Below are 19512 nucleotides of genomic sequence, written 5' to 3'. Positions count from 1 at the left end.
GAATGTGCTGAAGTGAAAGTGAACAAGCAAGTTTTTTTATCCTTTTCGATTGAGAAGTATGTGGATGAGCTGTTATGTGATGTAGTACCAATGCATACTTTTCATATTCTATTGGTAAGACATTGGCAATACGATAGGAAGGTGGTACATTATGATTTCAAAAATAGGTACTCATTTACTCTAAAGAAGGAATCTATTACACTTCTTCCATTGTCTCGAAATCAAGTGTTAGAGGATCAAAAAAAAATTGGTCAAAAAAACAGTGACCAAAAGAGTGAGGTGACCATAGAAAGGAAAGAAAATGAGAGAAAAGAGGTCGAGAAAAATACTTATATGACCCAAAAAAGTGAGTTGAAACAAATCCATCACACAAATGATCCACTTGAGTTAATTATTTATAAGGAGTTTCTCCTAAACACAAGTGATATAGCTAGATTACTTCCGAGCATTGTTGTTTCCCTTTTTTGTAGGATTTTGATGATGTATTTCTGGATGAGCTATCACAAGGACTATCACTGTTGAGAGGAATTGAACACCAAATTGATTAGGTACCCAGAAGTGCCTTGACATACAGACCAACATAGAGGAGAAACCCGAAAGAGTCTAAGGAGCTTCAGCGGCAAGTAAATGAAATTTTAGATAGAAGATTTGGACTTAGTAATGCGCCAAGAATTTTTCTGAGATCGGTTGAATATGTTTTGTGTGCGCATATAGGAAAGTTTGTTGTGGTATACTTTGATGATATACTAGTGTATAGCAAAAACTTGAATGAACATGTTGAGCATTTGCAACTTGTTCTAATAACACTTAAAGTTGAAAAGTTTTATGCTAATATAAAGAAGTGTAATTTTTTCACAAACAAACTTGTTTTCCTTGGTTTTGTTGAGTTTACAAGATATACAAGTGTATGAGGATAAGGTAAGTGCTATTAGAGATTAGCCAACACCTATTACTATTGGTAAAGTTTGAAGCTTTCATGATATTGCAAGCTTCTATGGGAGGTTTGTAAAGGATTTTAGCACGTTAGCGGCACGCGTCACGATGGTGATTAAGAAGAACGTCCAATTCAATTGGAGCAAGGAGCAAGAGAAGTCTTTTAATGATATTAATTACAAATTAATTAATACTCCTTTACTTATTTTTCCTGAATTCGCTAATACTTTTGAAATTTAATCTGATGCATCAGGTGTATGTATTGGATGAGTGTTGGTCCAAGGAGGATGAATCATTGCATACTTTAGTGAGAAGCTGAATGGAGCAGCCCCGAACTACCCAACCTATGACGAGGAGTTATATGCTTTGGTGAGATCCCTTGAGACGTGGAAACACTACCTTAGGCCAAAGCATTTGTGTTTATACGGATCATGAATGTCTATATCACCTAAAGATGCAGCAAAATCTTAACAAGAGGCATGCCAAGTGGGTCATATTCATTGAAACATTATTTTACATGATCAAGTACAAAGAAGGTAAGGAAAATATAGTGGCCGATGCACTATCACTGAGGTACGTACTATGTTGGATGATTACTTTAAGGAGATTTTATAGACATGTATGCATGGTTCACATAATAAAGTTTACTTGCATAATGGTTTCTTCTTAGAGAAGATAGATTGTGCATTCGTAGATCTTCAATTCCTGAACTGCTTGTTAAGGAGCACATGTGGAGGTTTTATGGGGCATTTTGGTGTAGCTAAGACATTGAATACACTGCATGAGCACTTTTATTGGGCTCATATGAAACGTGATGTTGAACATGTTTGTGATAAGTGTATAACTTGTAAGCAAGCTAAATCTAGAACACAATCACATGGTTTATATACTCCACTTCCCCTTCCTAACGAACCTTAGGTTGACATTTCTATGGATTTGATTTTTGGGTTTCCTAGGACTAAGAAGGGGAGGGATTACATATTTCTTCTTGTCAATAGGTTTTGCAAGATGACACATTTTATAGCTGGTCATAAAACCGATGATGCGTCCAATATCACATACTTTTTCTTTAGAGAAGTTAGGTTGCATGTTATGCCTAGGACAATTTTCTCTGATCTTGATGCTAAGTTTTTGAGTTATTTTTGGAAAATTTTATGAGCTAAACTTGTAGTAAATTGCTAATTTCAAATGCTTATCATTCACAGACGAATGATCAAACTAAAGTTGTTAATATAACTTTAGGAACATTGTTACTTACCATAATTTTTAAAAAAATTAAAGAGTTGGGAAGAGCGCCACTAGTAGAATTTTTGGTTTTTACTTCGCCACTGGTTACTTCGACGATTATTAATTATATACCAATTAACTTCGGTAATAACACCGGCGAAGTAAAACATTATTTTTTATTTCAAAATTTAAAAAACACGGACTTCACTTCTAATTTTTTGTAACATTTACTTCGACAGAGTAGTTTTGATTAAGTAAAAAGTTAAAAAAATTAACATTTATATTTAATAAAGTAAAAAAATGAACCATACTTAACTTTTAATTTCTTTTAATTTCTTTTAATTACTTTGTAAAAGATGAACCGGTAGTTAACTTTTAATACAACCCAATAATTGTGAAGTCATTCTTTATTAATTACTTAACTATAATACAAAAAAAAGTCTGTCAAATCGACTAATTCGTCAGTAAATGTAAATTGTGAAGTAACAAAATACCAAATACATCAACAAATAAAATTATGGTGAAGTTATATAATATATTTACTTCATCATAGTTTCATAACAACGAAGTCGTTCGCATCAATTACTTCAGCATACAAAACCTATGAAGTTATACAAAACATTTACTTCGTCAATCAATGTAAACTATGAATTCACTACAAAAAAAATTATGAGGTAAAATCGGAAAATTTTGCGAAGGTTGTTACTTAGACGGTCGCTAATTAACGTACTTAGCTACGGTTAAATATAACCATCGCTATTTATAGCGACGATTTTTGGAAAAACCGTCGCAATTAGCGACAGTTTATTGAAACCGTCGCAAAATTTAGCAACAATTTATCGAAACGTCGCTATAATTAGCGATGATTTAATATAATTGTCGCTATTTGTAGCGACGATTTTTGGAAAAACCGTCGCAAGTAGCGACGATGTATTGAAATCATCGCTATATTTAGCAACAGATTATTTAAACATCCCTAAAATAACGACTGTTTAAATAAATCGTAGCTCATTGAGACCGTTTGTCCAAAAATCGTCGCTATTTTTTCAAAAATCGTCGCAAATTGTCTATAATTAATACCTTCCCACTAGGTTCATGTTCCTTCACACCACTTCACATCTGTGATAAATTTATCTTTAGGCGATTTTAGTTTCGATTTGCGGTAAGTTTTTTAGCTTCAATTTTTGGTAAATTTTTTATGTTGGAATCATGAATTTTGTTATCATGTATCCACTAATTATAAAATTAAATTTTTTATTGAATTATAAAACAAAAAATATTATATATATATATATAAAACCGTCGCTAATTAGCGACGGGTTTTGATATATTCAGTCGCTAATTAGCGATGGTTTATTTCAAAAATCGTCGCTAATATCTCTAAACCGTCGTTAATTAGCGATGGTTTTTTAAATAAATCGTCGCTTTGATTGCGACGGTGACTTTAAAGTTCCGTCGCTAATTACAAATTTTTTTTTGTAGTTTTATAAATGCTATTATTTCTGAACTTCACGAAATCGATAAAGTAAAAGACGTTGTTTTACTTCGGCACCTGTCTAATTCTGGACCGGTTTTCTCTCATTGAACCGGCCAAATACTTCGCTAATTTCTTGGATACGACTTCGGTTATAATGCGAAGTAAAATGGTACCATATTACTTCACGTGCGTCTACTTCGGCAATTTTCTACATATGACTTCATTGAAAATGCGAAGTAAATCAAAGATATTCTACTAGTGAGCATTTGACTTTTGTCGAGTTTGCTTATAATCGTAGTGTGCATTCTACTACGAATTTTTCTCCTTTTGAAATTGTTTATGGATTAACTCACTAATTCCTATGGACTTATTATTTTTTCTTATGAGTGAAACGTCAAACATGAATGATAAGAAAAATGCGGAGTTTATTCGAAATCATGAGAGAGTGAAGTCCAACTTTGAGAAGAAAAACTTGCAATACATGAAGCAAGCCAATAAAAGGAAGAGTAAGATGACTTTTGAACCGAGATACTGGGTGTGGTTGAACTTGAGGAAGGAAATATTTTCAAAAAAGAGGTGTTTGAAGCTCTTACCAAGAGGTAATGGACCATTCCAAGTGATTGAGAAGATCAACAAAAATACATACTGACTTGACTTACCAAGTGAGTATAATGTAAGTTCAATTAGTGATCTTTTGTTGTTTGATATAAGAGATGATCAAGATTTGTTGAAAAATCCTTTTTCAAGAAGGGGATGATGTTGCGATCATGGATGAGCCTCGAAGTGATCAAGCTTCTAAAAAGGCATGAGATCCATTTAAGTTGTCGGAATGACCAATAACGAGATGACGAAGCATAAAGTTTAAGGATGCTATTCAAAGACTCATGATGAGCATCCAAGAAGTGCCCACAAGCATGGCGTCGAGACTCGAATGGTTCAGCATTCATGAGAATCAATTTAGAGATCATTTAAATATCATTCAAGTAGTAAAAGTTGAAGAAGACAGCATGCCCCATGCTACCGCGTGCCCGGACCGCGCAGCCACGCACACATCACAAATTGGCTATCAAGACCGCTGATGCCTCGTAGTCGCGCACCAACGCCCACAAACAGTGTGGTCGTGTGTCCGCCTATCTGATGCAATAATTTCAATAACATCAACACACCTGAATGTTTCTAGGGCACACTGGCACACGATGACGCACAAAAAATATTTTTTTTATTTTTGACAATCTATACGATTTTACCTCAAAAATAAGAATACTAGAAGTGAAAATTTTAGATCTCAACGTAAAAGTTTTAACATCAAATAAAAATGTAATATAATATTAACATTTTAATCTGCACGTGACATATATCCTCGTACGATATTCTTTAATCTCTGATCAACACGTGTTTTTAAAGCAAATCCCCTTCCTTCCTTCCACCCTTAACCTTCATAGCCAGAATTTGATGATTAAAACTTTTAGCCATCTCCATTAAAATACTCCACAAATTTTCAGCCTTGTTCTTTTTCTCTCCATGCACAAGAGAAAAAATATGAGGATTTCCAGTGAAAAAGACCTTCCCATTTTCGCTCTTCTTCTCCTTTCTTGCATAATATCAGCAAAAACCCAGGAAAGATCCGCCGATCACGATGCTGTTTCAAGCGTAGAACACGCGCAAGCTGGCTCGATAAACCCCACTTTAAGTTCCAAGAATCTTTCAGCTTCTCTGGGGAAGAAGAAATCTCCATCCCCAGAAGTTGATCGCGCCGCGGATTGCAGCGTGTGGAGCGAGGCTTGTTCGGAAGAGATCCTGAGAATCGCGAGGAAACCCTGCAACGTGAAATGGATAAAGTCGATCCGGAGGAGGATCCATGAGAACCCTGAACTTGCTTTCGAGGAAGTCGAGACCAGCCGACTTATCCGCCGGGAACTCGACGAAATGGGAGTGCGTTACAAGTTTCCGGTGGCGAAGACCGGAATCAGCGCCTCGATTGGCACCGGCGGACCTCCTTTCGTGGCCATCAGGGCGGATATGGACGCTTTGCCCATTCAGGTTTCACTTTTTTTTTTTTTACCCTTTTTATGTTTAGGTTGTAATGGTCCATCAAACATAGGAATTTCACGAAAACTTGTGGATTTCCACTTTCCTTTCTGCTGTATGGTTGGCCTCTTTTGATGGTGTTTTTTCAGTTCTTTTTGTATTGATATTGATGATGGCTTTAAATAAGTAGAACACAAGGGGCCCATTAATGTACGTAATAGGAATAAAAGGACATTTACTTTGGTAAGTTTGGATGGCTGAAAATCGGGGGAATTTACTTTACATTTATGTCTTTCTAGGAAGAAGTTGAATGGGAGCACAAGAGTAAGAATGCAGGAAAGATGCACGCCTGCGGTCATGACGCGCATGTGGCTATGCTCGTGGGCGCGGCTAAGCTCTTGAAGACACGGGAAAAACACTTGAAGGTTTGCTCTCTTTTATTTTTCCATTGTCGATCATGCTGCGTCAAAACGATGTCTATCATGATGATAATATAGTACAAAAAATATAAAATAAAATAATCAATAAGAACAAAAAAATTCGCATTGTTCATCCAATATAGGCAAATAGCATCAACAGAGCTACTGCAAATCTTTATTAAAGAGAGAAAATTGCAAGTATATACAAAACATTCAATATTTTACAGTCTCGACCTGGGTATAACCGTGAACATAATTTCTCAAACTCAATGATAAATAAACTTATTTTTTTTCATTTGAGTTGCTCTCTTGAGCTTGAGATGCTTAGAAAGCTTGGATGAGATATCAAGCAAAATGATCAAATGAGCTATATAAGGCAAACTCCTCAAATGTGAAAACCAAATATAAATTCTAACTTTGCTAGTCACCATTTGGGTAGTAATGCAGATGTTCGCATTGGACGACATATGTGAACATAGACAAAATTTTCTTGCCTACAATTTTTGTAACGTACCGTATTTTGAACAACTTTAAAATTTGCGGAAGATTTAAAATTTTCTTAAATACAAAATAAACATTCAAATTACATTACAACAAATTTCTCATCTAAAACGATTGCAATAAAACAACCACAACCAAGTTTGTCAAAAGTAGTAATCGTTAATCGTCATAAACCACTTCATGAAATCAGAGTACTCGAATCAACATGGATAAAAACATTCTTAAAAACATGGGCGGTAATCGGGTTTAACCTCCTGCACAGTCCAAGTCGGCTCATTGATCCCCACCCCTCGTCTCCTCAAATTCATCCTCACCTGCATCAATCAAGTATAAAGACCCAACATGTATACACTGGAGATAGCAAGTACTAGATAATAAAACCACATGCATCTTTAAAGTAAAACGTACATACTTGAAACTTGAACATAATAGCATAAACGTAGACGTACCATCCATGCTTGCTTCATACATACTAGAACATACATAAACTTCATCATTTTGCGTAGAGATATGTTTCAAAGCAAGTCACTCATACATAAATGTGTCTGATCAGACTAAACCAAAGTACTGGGCTGACAGGAAAAATAAACTGCAACATACAAGAGATCTCCGGTCATGCTTTACCGGGTGGATTGGTCCCAGGTCATGCTTTACCGGGTGGATTGGTCCCAGGTCATGCTTTACCGCTTTCCAATCCTGATCTAAACCCGGTCATGCTTTACCGGGGTGGAGAGGTCCTTGGCCATGTTCACCGACTTCCAAACCCGTTCATTATTTGGTCACAAGACATTTAGCATACCACAAAAACATAAAAATATTTTCTTGTGCACGTCGAACATACTTGCTTGACGTGGAGAGATTCGTTGGATCTCGCTTGGGGCCACTGCTGCACGTACTAATATGAGTTCAAACACTTATCTTTCATAACTTAGACGTATTAGTCATGATCACACCAAAAATGACAAATTAACTTATGACGTTCTAAGTCTCTCGGGACTTGACCTCGTTTAATTATCGTACTAAATCATTACATCAAACCCCAAAACAGTCCAAAAAAAAAAATTATTTTAAAAAAGAATACACGAACCCCGTATAAGGGTCCGAGTAGGGGTCCGGGTAGGTTGTGGAAATTCAAGTTTCAAAGGAAAAAGGGCACGGACCCCGTGTAAGGGTCTGGCTTCGGGTCCGTGTAGGTGTTGGAATTGTCAACAAACGAAATTCCCTACACTTGTGACTTAATCCTGCTCACTCGATCATAAGGACCGTGAACCAACACCTCAAGACCCATCCTAGGATGCTAAGGCACTGATTCAAACTCAAACAAACACTCCAAAACAACTATGCATTGCAAACAACACAACCTAATCTGTGAACACGACATTTGGCACTAAAACGCATCCTACGACTTTTAATGCAGACAAGTGCCTATCGATGTGAACCAACACACCAAAAACCATCCCAACATCATACTCAACATACTTAAACGCAGCAGCGAACAACCGTCGATCCTCAACAAAGACTGCAACAATAAAACTTCATGAACACATCAAGAACGCATTTTTCAGAAAAATGCAGTTTAAGCAGTCTCACGAAAACGATCATAACTCACTCATTTCTTATCCAAATATTTCTATTTTACTGTCAAATCGAAGGTATCAAAAAGATCTACGTTTTAAATGTTGAAAGTTTTCCAAAAAATCGATCAAAAAGTTGCAGTAATTAAAATGACAGCAAAATTTTGAGTTTTAGATCCAAAAACATTTCAAAAATCGATCCAACATATTTATGCTCAAACTTTGTACATCAGACATGGATTTTTACGCATAATAATAATCACAACACATAATACGATGAGATCGACGCAAGAATAATAGAATATACATGCCTTTAATCTTTAAAGTTACCGAAACAACGACACCGAAGTGGGGAAGATGCGAAGGTTGATCCGGAACGATTTGTGGCTCGATTTTCTTGAAGAAACACAATGAAAATTGCTGGAAACATTTGAAGGGGAGTGGCTGCTGATGTTTTCTCTATGAACCCTAGGTTTTCTTTTAAGAGAATAAAATGAAATGGGAAGGAATGAAGTGTGTGTGTGTAGGCGTGAGTGAGTGTGTGAGATCGTGTGTGTACGTGAGTTGTGTAGTTAAATTAGGGGAAATTATTGCTTAATTACACAATTAAGAATGTTAATTAAAATACTAATTGAAATATTAACTCACCTTTAACTCTACTAACAAACCCCAAATTAAAGTTTAAAATACAAACTTGATAAACTTTAAAGGTTTTAAATTCCTAAAATCACCAAATGAATAAGTTTGAATTTAAAATGCTAAAAAACTAAATAAATCATTTAAAATGTCCCTTTATAACTTAAAATAAAATACCGCATTTTAAAATTGTCAAAATCGTCACCGGTCTCTATTCCCCGGTCCCGCATCGAATAATCGCTTGAAACATGGAGCTCGAGAAACATTTTAACGTGCATCACATAAATATAAATATTTTAAAATAATGAAATTTCAAAAATCATGCATCGCTATTAAAATTAAATAAATGATTTAACAATTTAATTAATGCATGGGTTTTACGTGTACTGAATTGGGCTCTACAATTCTTCCCCCACTTAAATAAATTTCGTCCTCGAAATTAAACTTACCAAACAGTTTCGGGTAACGAATTCTCATATCTGCCTCGGGCATCCAAGTGACCTCCTCCACTGCTTGATTTAGCCACCGGACTTTGACCAGCTTAGTCACCTTGCTCCGAAGTCTCCGCTCCTATCTGTCTAGGATTTGGATAGGTCTTTCCTCATACGACAGATCTGGTGCAAGATGCAACGGCTCATAGCTCAAAACATGCGAAGGATTCGCTAAGTATTTCTCAGCATCGAGACGTGGAACACATTGTATACACCGGCCAGATTCGGCGGTAGGGCTACACGATAAGCTAGTGTCCCAACTCTGTCAAAAATTTCAAACGGTCCAATAAACCTCGTACTAAGCTTGCCTCTCTTCCCAAATCTCATAACACCCTTCATAGGTGCTATCTTTACGAAAACGTAATCACCTATGGCAAACTCAAGATCCCTTCTCCTCTTGTCAGAATGACTCTTTTGACGACTATGGGCAGCCTTCATTCTGTATCGGATCTTGACCACAACATCTTGTTAGAGTAGGTGCCCGGAAAACCAACTTGTGGCTTGGGCTTTATTGACTATAATGTAAAACAATCTTTATTTTAATAATATTTTACGATTTTATTCGATTATGGCTTTATACTTTATCTGTATACCCATGCAAGCTGCATAGATAAAAACCTTGAATATACAATAGGTAACATGAGGTCTGCGTCGCAACGTAACATCATGAAACTCATTAGGAAGTGTATCGTATATTCTAAACAGGTTCCTAGTCGAATCAGCCGCCTAAAACAAGGATAAAGATCGCTCGAGCTTGAGACTAGCATTTGTGGTATAAACGCCATGTTTCATTGGCAAGGGCATAGAGATGTCCATTCACGCAGATGGGTGATCATATGATGATGCACTGAACAACCTTCCCTCAGACTATCCAAGTAGTTCCCACTTATCGAGTGGAATAGTCCGCAGTTATGGTTGTACACCATTAGTCCTTTAACCCGGGACAATGTAGGGGCTATATGTACTAGCATGCACTTTGATCCGTTTACCGACTCCATCGAAGGTCATCGGGTGGCGAGGTTGGGTGTAGTTTCGAAATACGTAGGTGAAAATGCATTGTAGTCGGGGATTCACCGTTCATCTACGGGTGAAGATATCCTATGTGATCTGATGAGTTAATAGTGCAAGGAGTCTCTGGCCAGAGCAAGGAGTCCCTGGCTAGAGCAAGAAATTTGCTTTAGGGAAAGTTGTTTCCCTAGTTGAACATGCAATGCCACTATTAGTAATCAAAGATAAATCACATCGTTATCGAATTCATATGCAACTCTCGATATACCAATAATTGTAGATTCGATCGGGATATATGTGTTGAAGGGACCGTACTGTACCTAACAATGACTAAAGGTTCTTGCAGGCACTATCAGTGATACCTAGGGGATCATGGGGCAATGCTACTAGACGCTCTTACCATGATCCGATGGGTGCAATCAGAAATGAGTTCTGACATTCTTGATCAAGGAGTTGATGAAAAGAATGGGGTTAACTAGGGTAAACCCGAATAAGAATAAATGTTATTCTGAATCACATGGAGATGTGAACCCACGACTAGTTGTATCCCTGAACCATTGAGGGTCACACAAGTATCGGATCCGTGTTCCCGTTGAGATAGTCGAATTTCAAGGAGTTGGAATTTGGCGACTATAGTTTGATGGAGATCAAACAGGAAGCTTATAAAGGAGTTTATGAGCTGATTCCATAGGATGGAAGAAGTGAAAGTTAACTTGATTGCTAAATAAGGAAGGAGAGTGGAACAGCCTGTTTTGTGAAGGAGTTCACTAAAACTAGCAGCTGTCAAATATGGTAACTGTCTTATATGGCATGTTCTAAATTTGGTAAATGAAAATTTTGATCTTCGAAATTTTCGATTTTCATTATATGAACAAGATTTGTATCCTTGGTACATCGGCGCTCTCGGATCGTCGTTCGGGGTTATAATGAGTTTGGAATCATTTTTTTAGTGAATTTGGAATTTACTAATTAAATTATTGTGCTAGTAGTGGTGACTACTAATATGCACAAATTCCCATAAATATTCTTGAAGAGTTTAAAATTAAATTAACCAAAAAGTTAGGTTATAAATTAAATAATAGTTATTTAATTAAATATACATATACATGTATATATTTTATATGGTGATATAAAATATGTGTATATGATATTATATAATGTATTATTAAAGGTTAATAAATACATTATATATTAATTATGTATGAGTTTAAATATAATAAAATTATTAGAGTTCTTGTGGGAGATGGACTCCTAATTAGATTAGGAGTCCCACTCTATAAATACACTATTAGGGTTCATTGTTGGGTGGTGAATTATTCTTCATACAAAAACACAAGAAAATTCCTTCCTTTTCTCCCTTGGAAGTAACGGCCAACACATAGAATTGTGGGAAGGAATTTTGGCAAATTGATTTGTTTAATTGTTGATTAAAATCAATAATTAATTGTTAATTAATTAATTATTGGTTAACAATCAATTAGCCAAAATCCATGTTTATGAACAATGATCTCTCGGCCATACTTTCAAAAGATTGAGAAAAATTTCGGCCAAGTGATTTTCTTCCACCGCCGTGCCACTTCGTCTCCGGATTTTGGAAATTCGGAGGATACAGTCTCAACATACAAATCGCTTGCAATTTCTAGTGCAATCCAAGCGAGGAACAAAGTTTTCGATCGTAGACCTAATTAGGCGATCAAATCTGAAGAAAAGCTCGTAGAAAATTACAAGAAGGACTATATCCGCTTAAACACCGGAATAGTTTGGAGTCCAAGCGTTGAGAACGCAAAGGTACAATTCTACACGCCCTATGAATGTTTTTGAACACACGACGCCCAAGCAAAAAAATTTTAAACTTTCGCTGCGTCTTGGGTGTGAGAATACGATATACCAACACGTCTGCAGTCTGCTGAACAATCTCTAGACCAAGTTCTAATCTCTCACTGACTTCATCCCAATGAATCGGTGATCTTCACTTCCTCCCGTATAGTGTCTCGTAAGGAGCCATACCTATAGACGATTGAAAACTGTTGTTGTAAGTAAACTCCACTAGAGGTAGCTTTGATTCCCAATTCCCATGAAAATCGATAACACAAGCTCTCAACAAATCCTCCAAAATCTAGATCACATGTTCAGACTGGTCATCTGTCTACGAGTGAAATGTTGTACTAAATAGCAACTTCGTCTCCATGGCTGCATTGAAACTCTTCCAAAAGGACGATGTAAATCTTGGGTCCCTGTCAGACACAATAAAAACTGGGATTCTGTGCAATCGGACTATCTCCCTGATATAAAGCTCCGCATACTGCGTTATGGAGAAAGTCGTCTTCACTGGCAAGAAGTGCGCTGACTTAGTGAGTCGATCCACTATAACCCAAATGGCATTGGATCCTCTGACTGACCTCGGCAAATAAATAACGAAGTCCATGGTGATATTCTCCCATTTCCACTCGGGGATAGGGAGCAGCTTAAGCATTCTTGCTGGCCTCTGATGCTCTGCCTTTGCTTGCTGACAAGTGAGGCATTCAAACACAAATCGATGGATGTCTCGCTTCATAACTGGCCACCAATACAGAATCTGCAAATCCTTGTAGATCTTAGTACCTCCTGAATGGATGGAATACGGAGATGCATGTGCCTCTGACAAGATATCTTCTCTGATCAAATCAACATTAAGCACCCACATTCTCCCTGTGTATCTCACAATACCATCAGATATTGTATAGAGTACACTGCCCTTTGCTTCATCCTTCAGTCTCCATTTCTGCAACTTCTCATCTGAAGGCTGACCTCCATGGATTCGGTCAAACAACAAAGACTAGACTGTCAGATTAGACAGCTTAGGAGCTCTGCCCTTAGGATAAACATCTAACCAAAATCTCTAAATCTCTGAATGAATAGATCTCTGTACTCACAGCTGTGCTACGACTGCAACTTTTCTGCTCAAAGCATCTGCCACAACATTAGCTTTCCCCGGATGGTAGCTAATTTCACAATCGTAGTCTTTCACTAACTCTAACCACCGTCTTTATCTCATATTTAGCTCTTTCTGTGTGAAGAAATACTTGAGACTCTTGTGATCAGCGAATATCTGGCATTTCTCACCGTACAAGAATGTCTCCATATCTTCAACACAAAGACGACAGTGGCTAACTCAAGATCATGGTTCGGGTAGTTCTTCTCATGCAACTTCAACTGTTTGCAGGCATAAGCTATGACCCGACCATGCTGCATCAAAACTGCGCCTAAACCGAGCTTAGAGGCATTGATGTATAGCACAAAATTTCCTTGCCCTGCTGGCATGGCTTACACTGGTGCTGAAATAAGAGCTTGCTTCAAAGTATCAAAGCTCTTCTGACATTCATCACTCCACACGAACTTGACATTCTTCTTGGTCAATGAGGTGAGTGGCACTGCAATCGAAGAAAATCCCTGAATAAATTTCCTGTAGTAGCATGCTAATCCTTGGAAACTGAAAGGATTGGTTAGAAGGTGATAAGTATTTAGAAGGGGAGGTTGAATAAACACTCACAGATTATGTATATTTTTCGAAAATTGGGTTCAGTTTAGTGACAAACTGACACTCGGTATCTCGTCAGTCGATAACAATCAGTTTAACTGAGAAAACAGTTGCGGAAGTAAACTGACTGAGAGATAGAATAACTAACTGAAAATGATAACTGAAATAAAATGTACACGGTTTGTTTCTAGATATTTGAATAATAGAATAACTCCTACGTCACCCCTTCTATCACGAATATAGGATATCCACTAAAAGACTTTGATCGAATACAAGAGTTGTACTGACCCACTTCAGTTTGGACTTAACACTACCAAAACTGAAACTCTTAGTTCACAAAATTTTTTACAGTGCGTGACTGAATTTAACACAATTGAATGAATCTATCAAAGATTTCAAAGTGTTGATAAGCTCGTAAATGTAGCCTCGATTGCTACTGATATATCTGATAATAGTGAGCTTTTGATATTTGAATACGAGTAGTGATTTTAGTAGCGTAACAACAAGCTTGAATAGAATAGTTGTTCGTTCTTATTTTCTCTGCTGCCTTCTTCACCAATTTATAGGCTTCTCTTCCAACGGTAACAATAAATATAACTTGAATTTTATATCCGTTGATTGACACGTAAATATTCTCTGACATTCGTACATTGTAGATTCTAAAACGCGACGTTCCACTCCGAATTGCAATCTGCTTTGTACTATTGTCGGTTGAATGTCCTTTTCAACTGATGACGTGTTGCAATAGCTTGTGTGTTTTCGACTGAATATATCGACTGATCGGTTTACGACTGATCAGTCAGTTGACTTGAAAATTCAGTTACGCTGGTATCAGTTGCCTTTAATATTATGCGCATTAATCTTCAGTTAGGCAACTGATAGTTGATTTGCGAAGCCTAGATACTTGATCAGTTAGTCCAATAAATACGATGCTTAGTTTGTCAAATAACTGAAATTTAGTTTCCAACAATTTCCCCATTTTTGGTGATTGACAAAACTTGGAACTTAATAAACTGATCAGCAGAAGTAGAGAGAATACTTTAAAACCTTGTAGATAAAATAATTTTTCTAGTGTACAGATTCGTACAAAGAAAACAAATATCCTTCAACTAATAACTGACAACAGTTGTCTCTGCAGTTATGATCCTCTCTTATTCCTTCATCAATCTAGCTGCTTCCCCCTTTTTGTCAAGCACATCGACTTTTCGAGATAAAATTCGACATCAGCTGCAATATCTTTGACAGCTGACAATACAGTGGTTTGCAGCAAGTCGATTTTATTTGAAACAGATATCTCCATAGATTCAACTCATTTGCTGATTGAGTCTTGAGATAGGGAGAGACTCTCAGCTAAGCCTCTGTTCCTTTTAAGTTCATCGATCGTAAAGGAGATAGAGGTCACAGCAGTTTGAATTGACTTCAGTTTCTCTGAATTAAATTCACTTGAGTAGTTCAGCTTCAGAGAGTGAGCAAGTTGAGTGTGTTGAATTTCCTTAATTTCTTTCATTATCTTTGACATGTTGTTCTGAATGTCCTGAATCTCTTCAAGTACTAAGTCCATTTCTGAGGATGAATGAGGAGATACAGATCCAGATGACCTTGGTTCTTGTTCGTTGGTATTTTGATCAAAGACCACCAAAGTCCTGTCAGAAACTTTCGTTTCAGCATGTATCAGCTCTTGTAGATTCTGGGGAGGAGAAGAGATAGTAGGAGGATCCAATGAAGAAGATGGTCCTTCAGTTTGTTGAACTATTGGTACATCAGTTTGCATATTTTCAGTTGAAACTGAGTTCAGTTGAGCCTCTTCTGTAGAACTAAGAACTGCCTGTTCAATTATAACCACCGACTGAATTGGTTCATAAAGTACTTCAAAATTAGCCATTTCGGCTTGTTCTTCAATTGCTTCAGCTTGAACATCTGCTGGTTTTTCAGTTGATGCAACATCTTCAGCTGTTCTGACTGTTTCAAGCTGAATGTCATTCGTAAAAGTTGAAAGAACAGTTGCTTTTTGAGAAGAAGTAGCAACGTCCCGAGGAGACTCTTGAACTGAATCTTCAGTTGAGAAGTCTTGAGTGGATGCTGGGATGATTAACTCTTGATTCATTTCCCAATGTTTGATTTCCATTTGTAGTCTGATAAGATCCCTTTCCAGTTGAGCATACACTGCTTTATCATTGAATGCGATTGGACTGGTCGGATCAAAGTTTTGCCGCAGCTTAGCAACTATCTTCTGTAGTCTCTGTACTCTCATAAGATCGAAGAAATACTTCTTTCTTTCAAGAACTTGAGTAATGGTCGATGCCTTTACTGTCTTCATCACCACTTTTTCAAGATCAATAAACCTCCTTAGTTTGGATTTCTTCTGAAGTTCTTTGGCAAAGACATGAGTCCTGAATCTGACCCATTCATCAAAAATTTTGAGCTTCTCTGCTGAAAATTCATTAATCTCCTGCCAAACGAGATCAATGTGTGCATGTATAGCATTTGTAGGTCTGGGCTCTTCTTGCATCTTTTCTTTGCCCTTTGGATCAGTCAGGATATGTGGAATGCTTAATCCTGAAGTAGGTTAATCGATACCTTCTCTGATCACTACACCTTTTGGTCTGGCAAAAGGTAAAGGACTATATCTGGAGATTTTGATCAGTGGAGCCGTAACTCCAACAAGCTTCTTCTTGTCACTAGATTCAGTGACTTTCTTCTGTAGCAGAATCTTGGATAGAGGTAACTGATCCTCAGTTGAGGGTTCAGCTGGGATTGCTTTCAAAGGGACAGCCTTGATGGGCTGTTGAGTTTCTGATATAGTCACTCTATCAGTTGGGATAGTGCCAACTATTTCAGCAGGCTTGGTCTTCAAAGTCCGTGGTTATTTGATGATCTTTGGAGATGGAGTCTTCTCAGATTCAGATTCAGTTACAATCAACTTGCGTTTGATTGTCTTTTTATGAACAGCTTTCTACTTTTGGACTGATTTGGGAGCTTGTTTAGTCCCAATCTCCTTCTTGATCTTCAAGAATTGTTCAGGAGACATTTCCAACTTTGATTTTGGTGGATGAACGTTTTTGGCGTTGAAAATTTTCAGTTTTGATGATCTCTCTAACTCGTCAGCCACCAGTCCTTTGACTTTCATCAAATAACTCAGCTGCACTGCGAATCCTTTGGACTTCTTGGTTGATTGAAACATATTCCTCAAGATATTGAAGATAAGATGCTTCCAGTTCAGTCTTCGACCAGCCATAATAACAGTAATGGCCTGAAATTTCTCCAAGGTTAGTGCAGCAAATGATCCTGCCTTCGCTAATAGCCCCTTGGCTACAATATCAGCCAACAAATGAACTTCTGGCTTCAGTTCCTTCTTTGGATCAGAAACTTTGATTTTCTGTCCATCAGCAGAAAGTAGAGTTTGCATCTCTTCGACATCAGATGCCTTAACTTCAGCAAGGTTTGCTAGCCCATCAGAAGGCAGCTGGAATGAGTCGCAGAAGAACTGTTCCTCGATGGCCAGCAACTGCCCATTCACAGTGGTGGTGATATGTCCGTTCTAATCGACGAAGCCATTAGCATAGAGATCTTGAATCTCTTTGGTATAAATTTCTTGGGAAGATAAACCCAGAAATTTCTTCAGTCTGGCCTATTCTAGTTTAATGAAGATGTTCTTCATTGCGTCATCAGGGACAGTCATAACTGAATCGAAGTCAATAGCCATTGCGTTCATGATGTGAGCTGGAATCTGATTTTTCATTATAACTGAATGATTTTCTGCGAAAAAGAAAGCTTGAATTTGCTTTTGCTCTGAGAATCTTAGGTAAGAGTAAGAAAGAAAAACTGAAATGGAGCGGGCTAAGTACTTATGTACGTGACTGTTCAAATTATTGGACACGTGTTAGTCCAGGAAATTTTGAATAAAAGACGTGTGTACGTGTAGTAAAAACGTGTGTTGAGAAGACATGGATTATATGGGTCCACATTTCAACCTAGTATTTGTTGAAAGACAGCATTTAATGCCTTGATAATCATTCACGTCACCTAATATAGAATATTTTTCGATTTATCAGTTAACGTATCGGAGAAGATCAGTTAAATTAGCTCCTGACTGACCAGTTGAGAACTTAGTCAGTTCAGCTGAAAACCACTGACTATTGTCTTCTCAGTTAACTTTTTAAATCGTCATTCCCCCTCAATAAATGCATATATAAATTACGAGAAATTAAACAAGGAGAATTAAAGTAAATCTTATGCTTAATCGTCTGCCGTAATGATTTCGTCCTTTCAGCTTCCTTGACCATGGGCTATAAATAAGAATAACTCGGTTAGTTTCAAACATATTAGCAAATAATTATCCAAAACTTATAATGGCATGTGCAAGTAGCTCGAAGACTCCTGATATGGCCGAAGCATTTATGAACGCAGCTCTGGAGAAAAGAATGACTGCTATTGAAGATGAGGTCTTCCACAAGATTCTCCGATACTGGGAAAAGGTTCAAGAACTTCAGTTCCTCCAGGAGTGTGGAATGGCGACCACCCTCAAACTGGTGGCAAAAATGAAGAAATATCGGCAGCGCTTGCACGTTGCTGATGAGGTGGACATCTTCGCAGATGACGGTGTCTACCTACTAATGTTCCAGAAGGAAAGGAAGATCTTAGAACAAATTGCTGAATCAGATAGCTTCCTTAAGACTTCCACCGGAGTTTTAACCGGTTGGTTGGCCAAGTGGAGGTCTGCTGTTGAGGAAGAATATTTCACTGTACTCCGTGCTTATTACTTTTAAATGAATAAAATGTTTATCTAGTTTATCTTTGTCTTTTATCTTCCTGCAAGAGTTAATCTCATCAGTTGATAAGTAAATCACGAACTGAACATAATAGCTGACAAATAACAAACTGACAAGCTGACATCAGTTAAAAATTAAGAACTGATGGATGACACAAATTAATTAACAATTGATATATTTGCAGTAAAACTGATTAGGATAAATCAATTAATACAAGTATATTGCGAAAGTGAGAAAACTTAGTCTCGGCCAATGGTTTGGTGAAGATGTCAGCAGCTTGTTGTTCAGTTGAGACATATTCCAGTCTTATGTCCTTCTTCAAGGCATGATCTGTGATAAAGTGATGCCTCACATCTATGTGCTTGGTCCTTGAGTGAAGAACTGGGTTGTATGTAATAGCAATCTTGCTTGTATTGTCACAAAATATGGGCGATTCTTTGGCACTAACTCCATAGTCTTTCAGTTGTTGCTGAATCCAGAGCAGTTGAGCACAGAAACTACCAGAAACTAGATATTCTGCTTCAGTTGTGGATGTAGCAATGGATGTCTGCTTCTTGCTGAACCAAGAGATCAGTCTGTCTCCTATAAACTGACATGATCCACTTGTACTTTTACGATCAAGCTTACATCCTACATAATCTGCATCTGAATATCCAACTAGATTGACAGAGGAGTCTTTAGAATACCATAACCCAACATTTTGAGTGCCTTTGAGATATTTTAAAATACTTTTGGCAGCTGAAAAATGTGATTGCTTAGGGTTTGCTTGAAATCTGGCACAAATACAGAAAGAAAATACAATATCAGGACGACTAGCAGTTAGGTACAATAATGAACCTATTAAACCTCTGTAAAGTGTCGCCTCAACTGATATTCCCCCTTGATCAGTGTCTAGTTTGACTAATGAACTCATGGGAGTACTTGTAGCTGAA

At 37.3% G+C, this 19512-nt stretch overlaps 1 protein-coding gene across 1 annotated transcript in view; it reads left to right on the top strand.

Annotated features, from left to right (window-relative positions):
• Nucleotides 1-5114: 5114 nt before the first annotated feature.
• Nucleotides 5115-19512, top strand: part of LOC142523394 (IAA-amino acid hydrolase ILR1-like 6) — a 58033-nt gene continuing 43635 nt past the window's right edge. Inside the window, exons 1-2 of the mRNA XM_075627176.1 lie at nt 5115-5677; nt 5965-6090. Of these exons, the coding sequence (XP_075483291.1) occupies nt 5159-5677; nt 5965-6090 (645 nt within the window). The 5' untranslated portion in view covers nt 5115-5158. The remainder of the gene's footprint in view (nt 5678-5964; nt 6091-19512) is intronic.

This window comes from Primulina tabacum, chromosome 13 (genome assembly GCF_025594145.1).
Source record: "Primulina tabacum isolate GXHZ01 chromosome 13, ASM2559414v2, whole genome shotgun sequence".
Taxonomy (NCBI): domain Eukaryota; kingdom Viridiplantae; phylum Streptophyta; class Magnoliopsida; order Lamiales; family Gesneriaceae; genus Primulina; species Primulina tabacum.
Note: the sequence above shows the minus strand (reverse complement) of the source record. Positions and strands in the feature narration are given on the sequence as shown.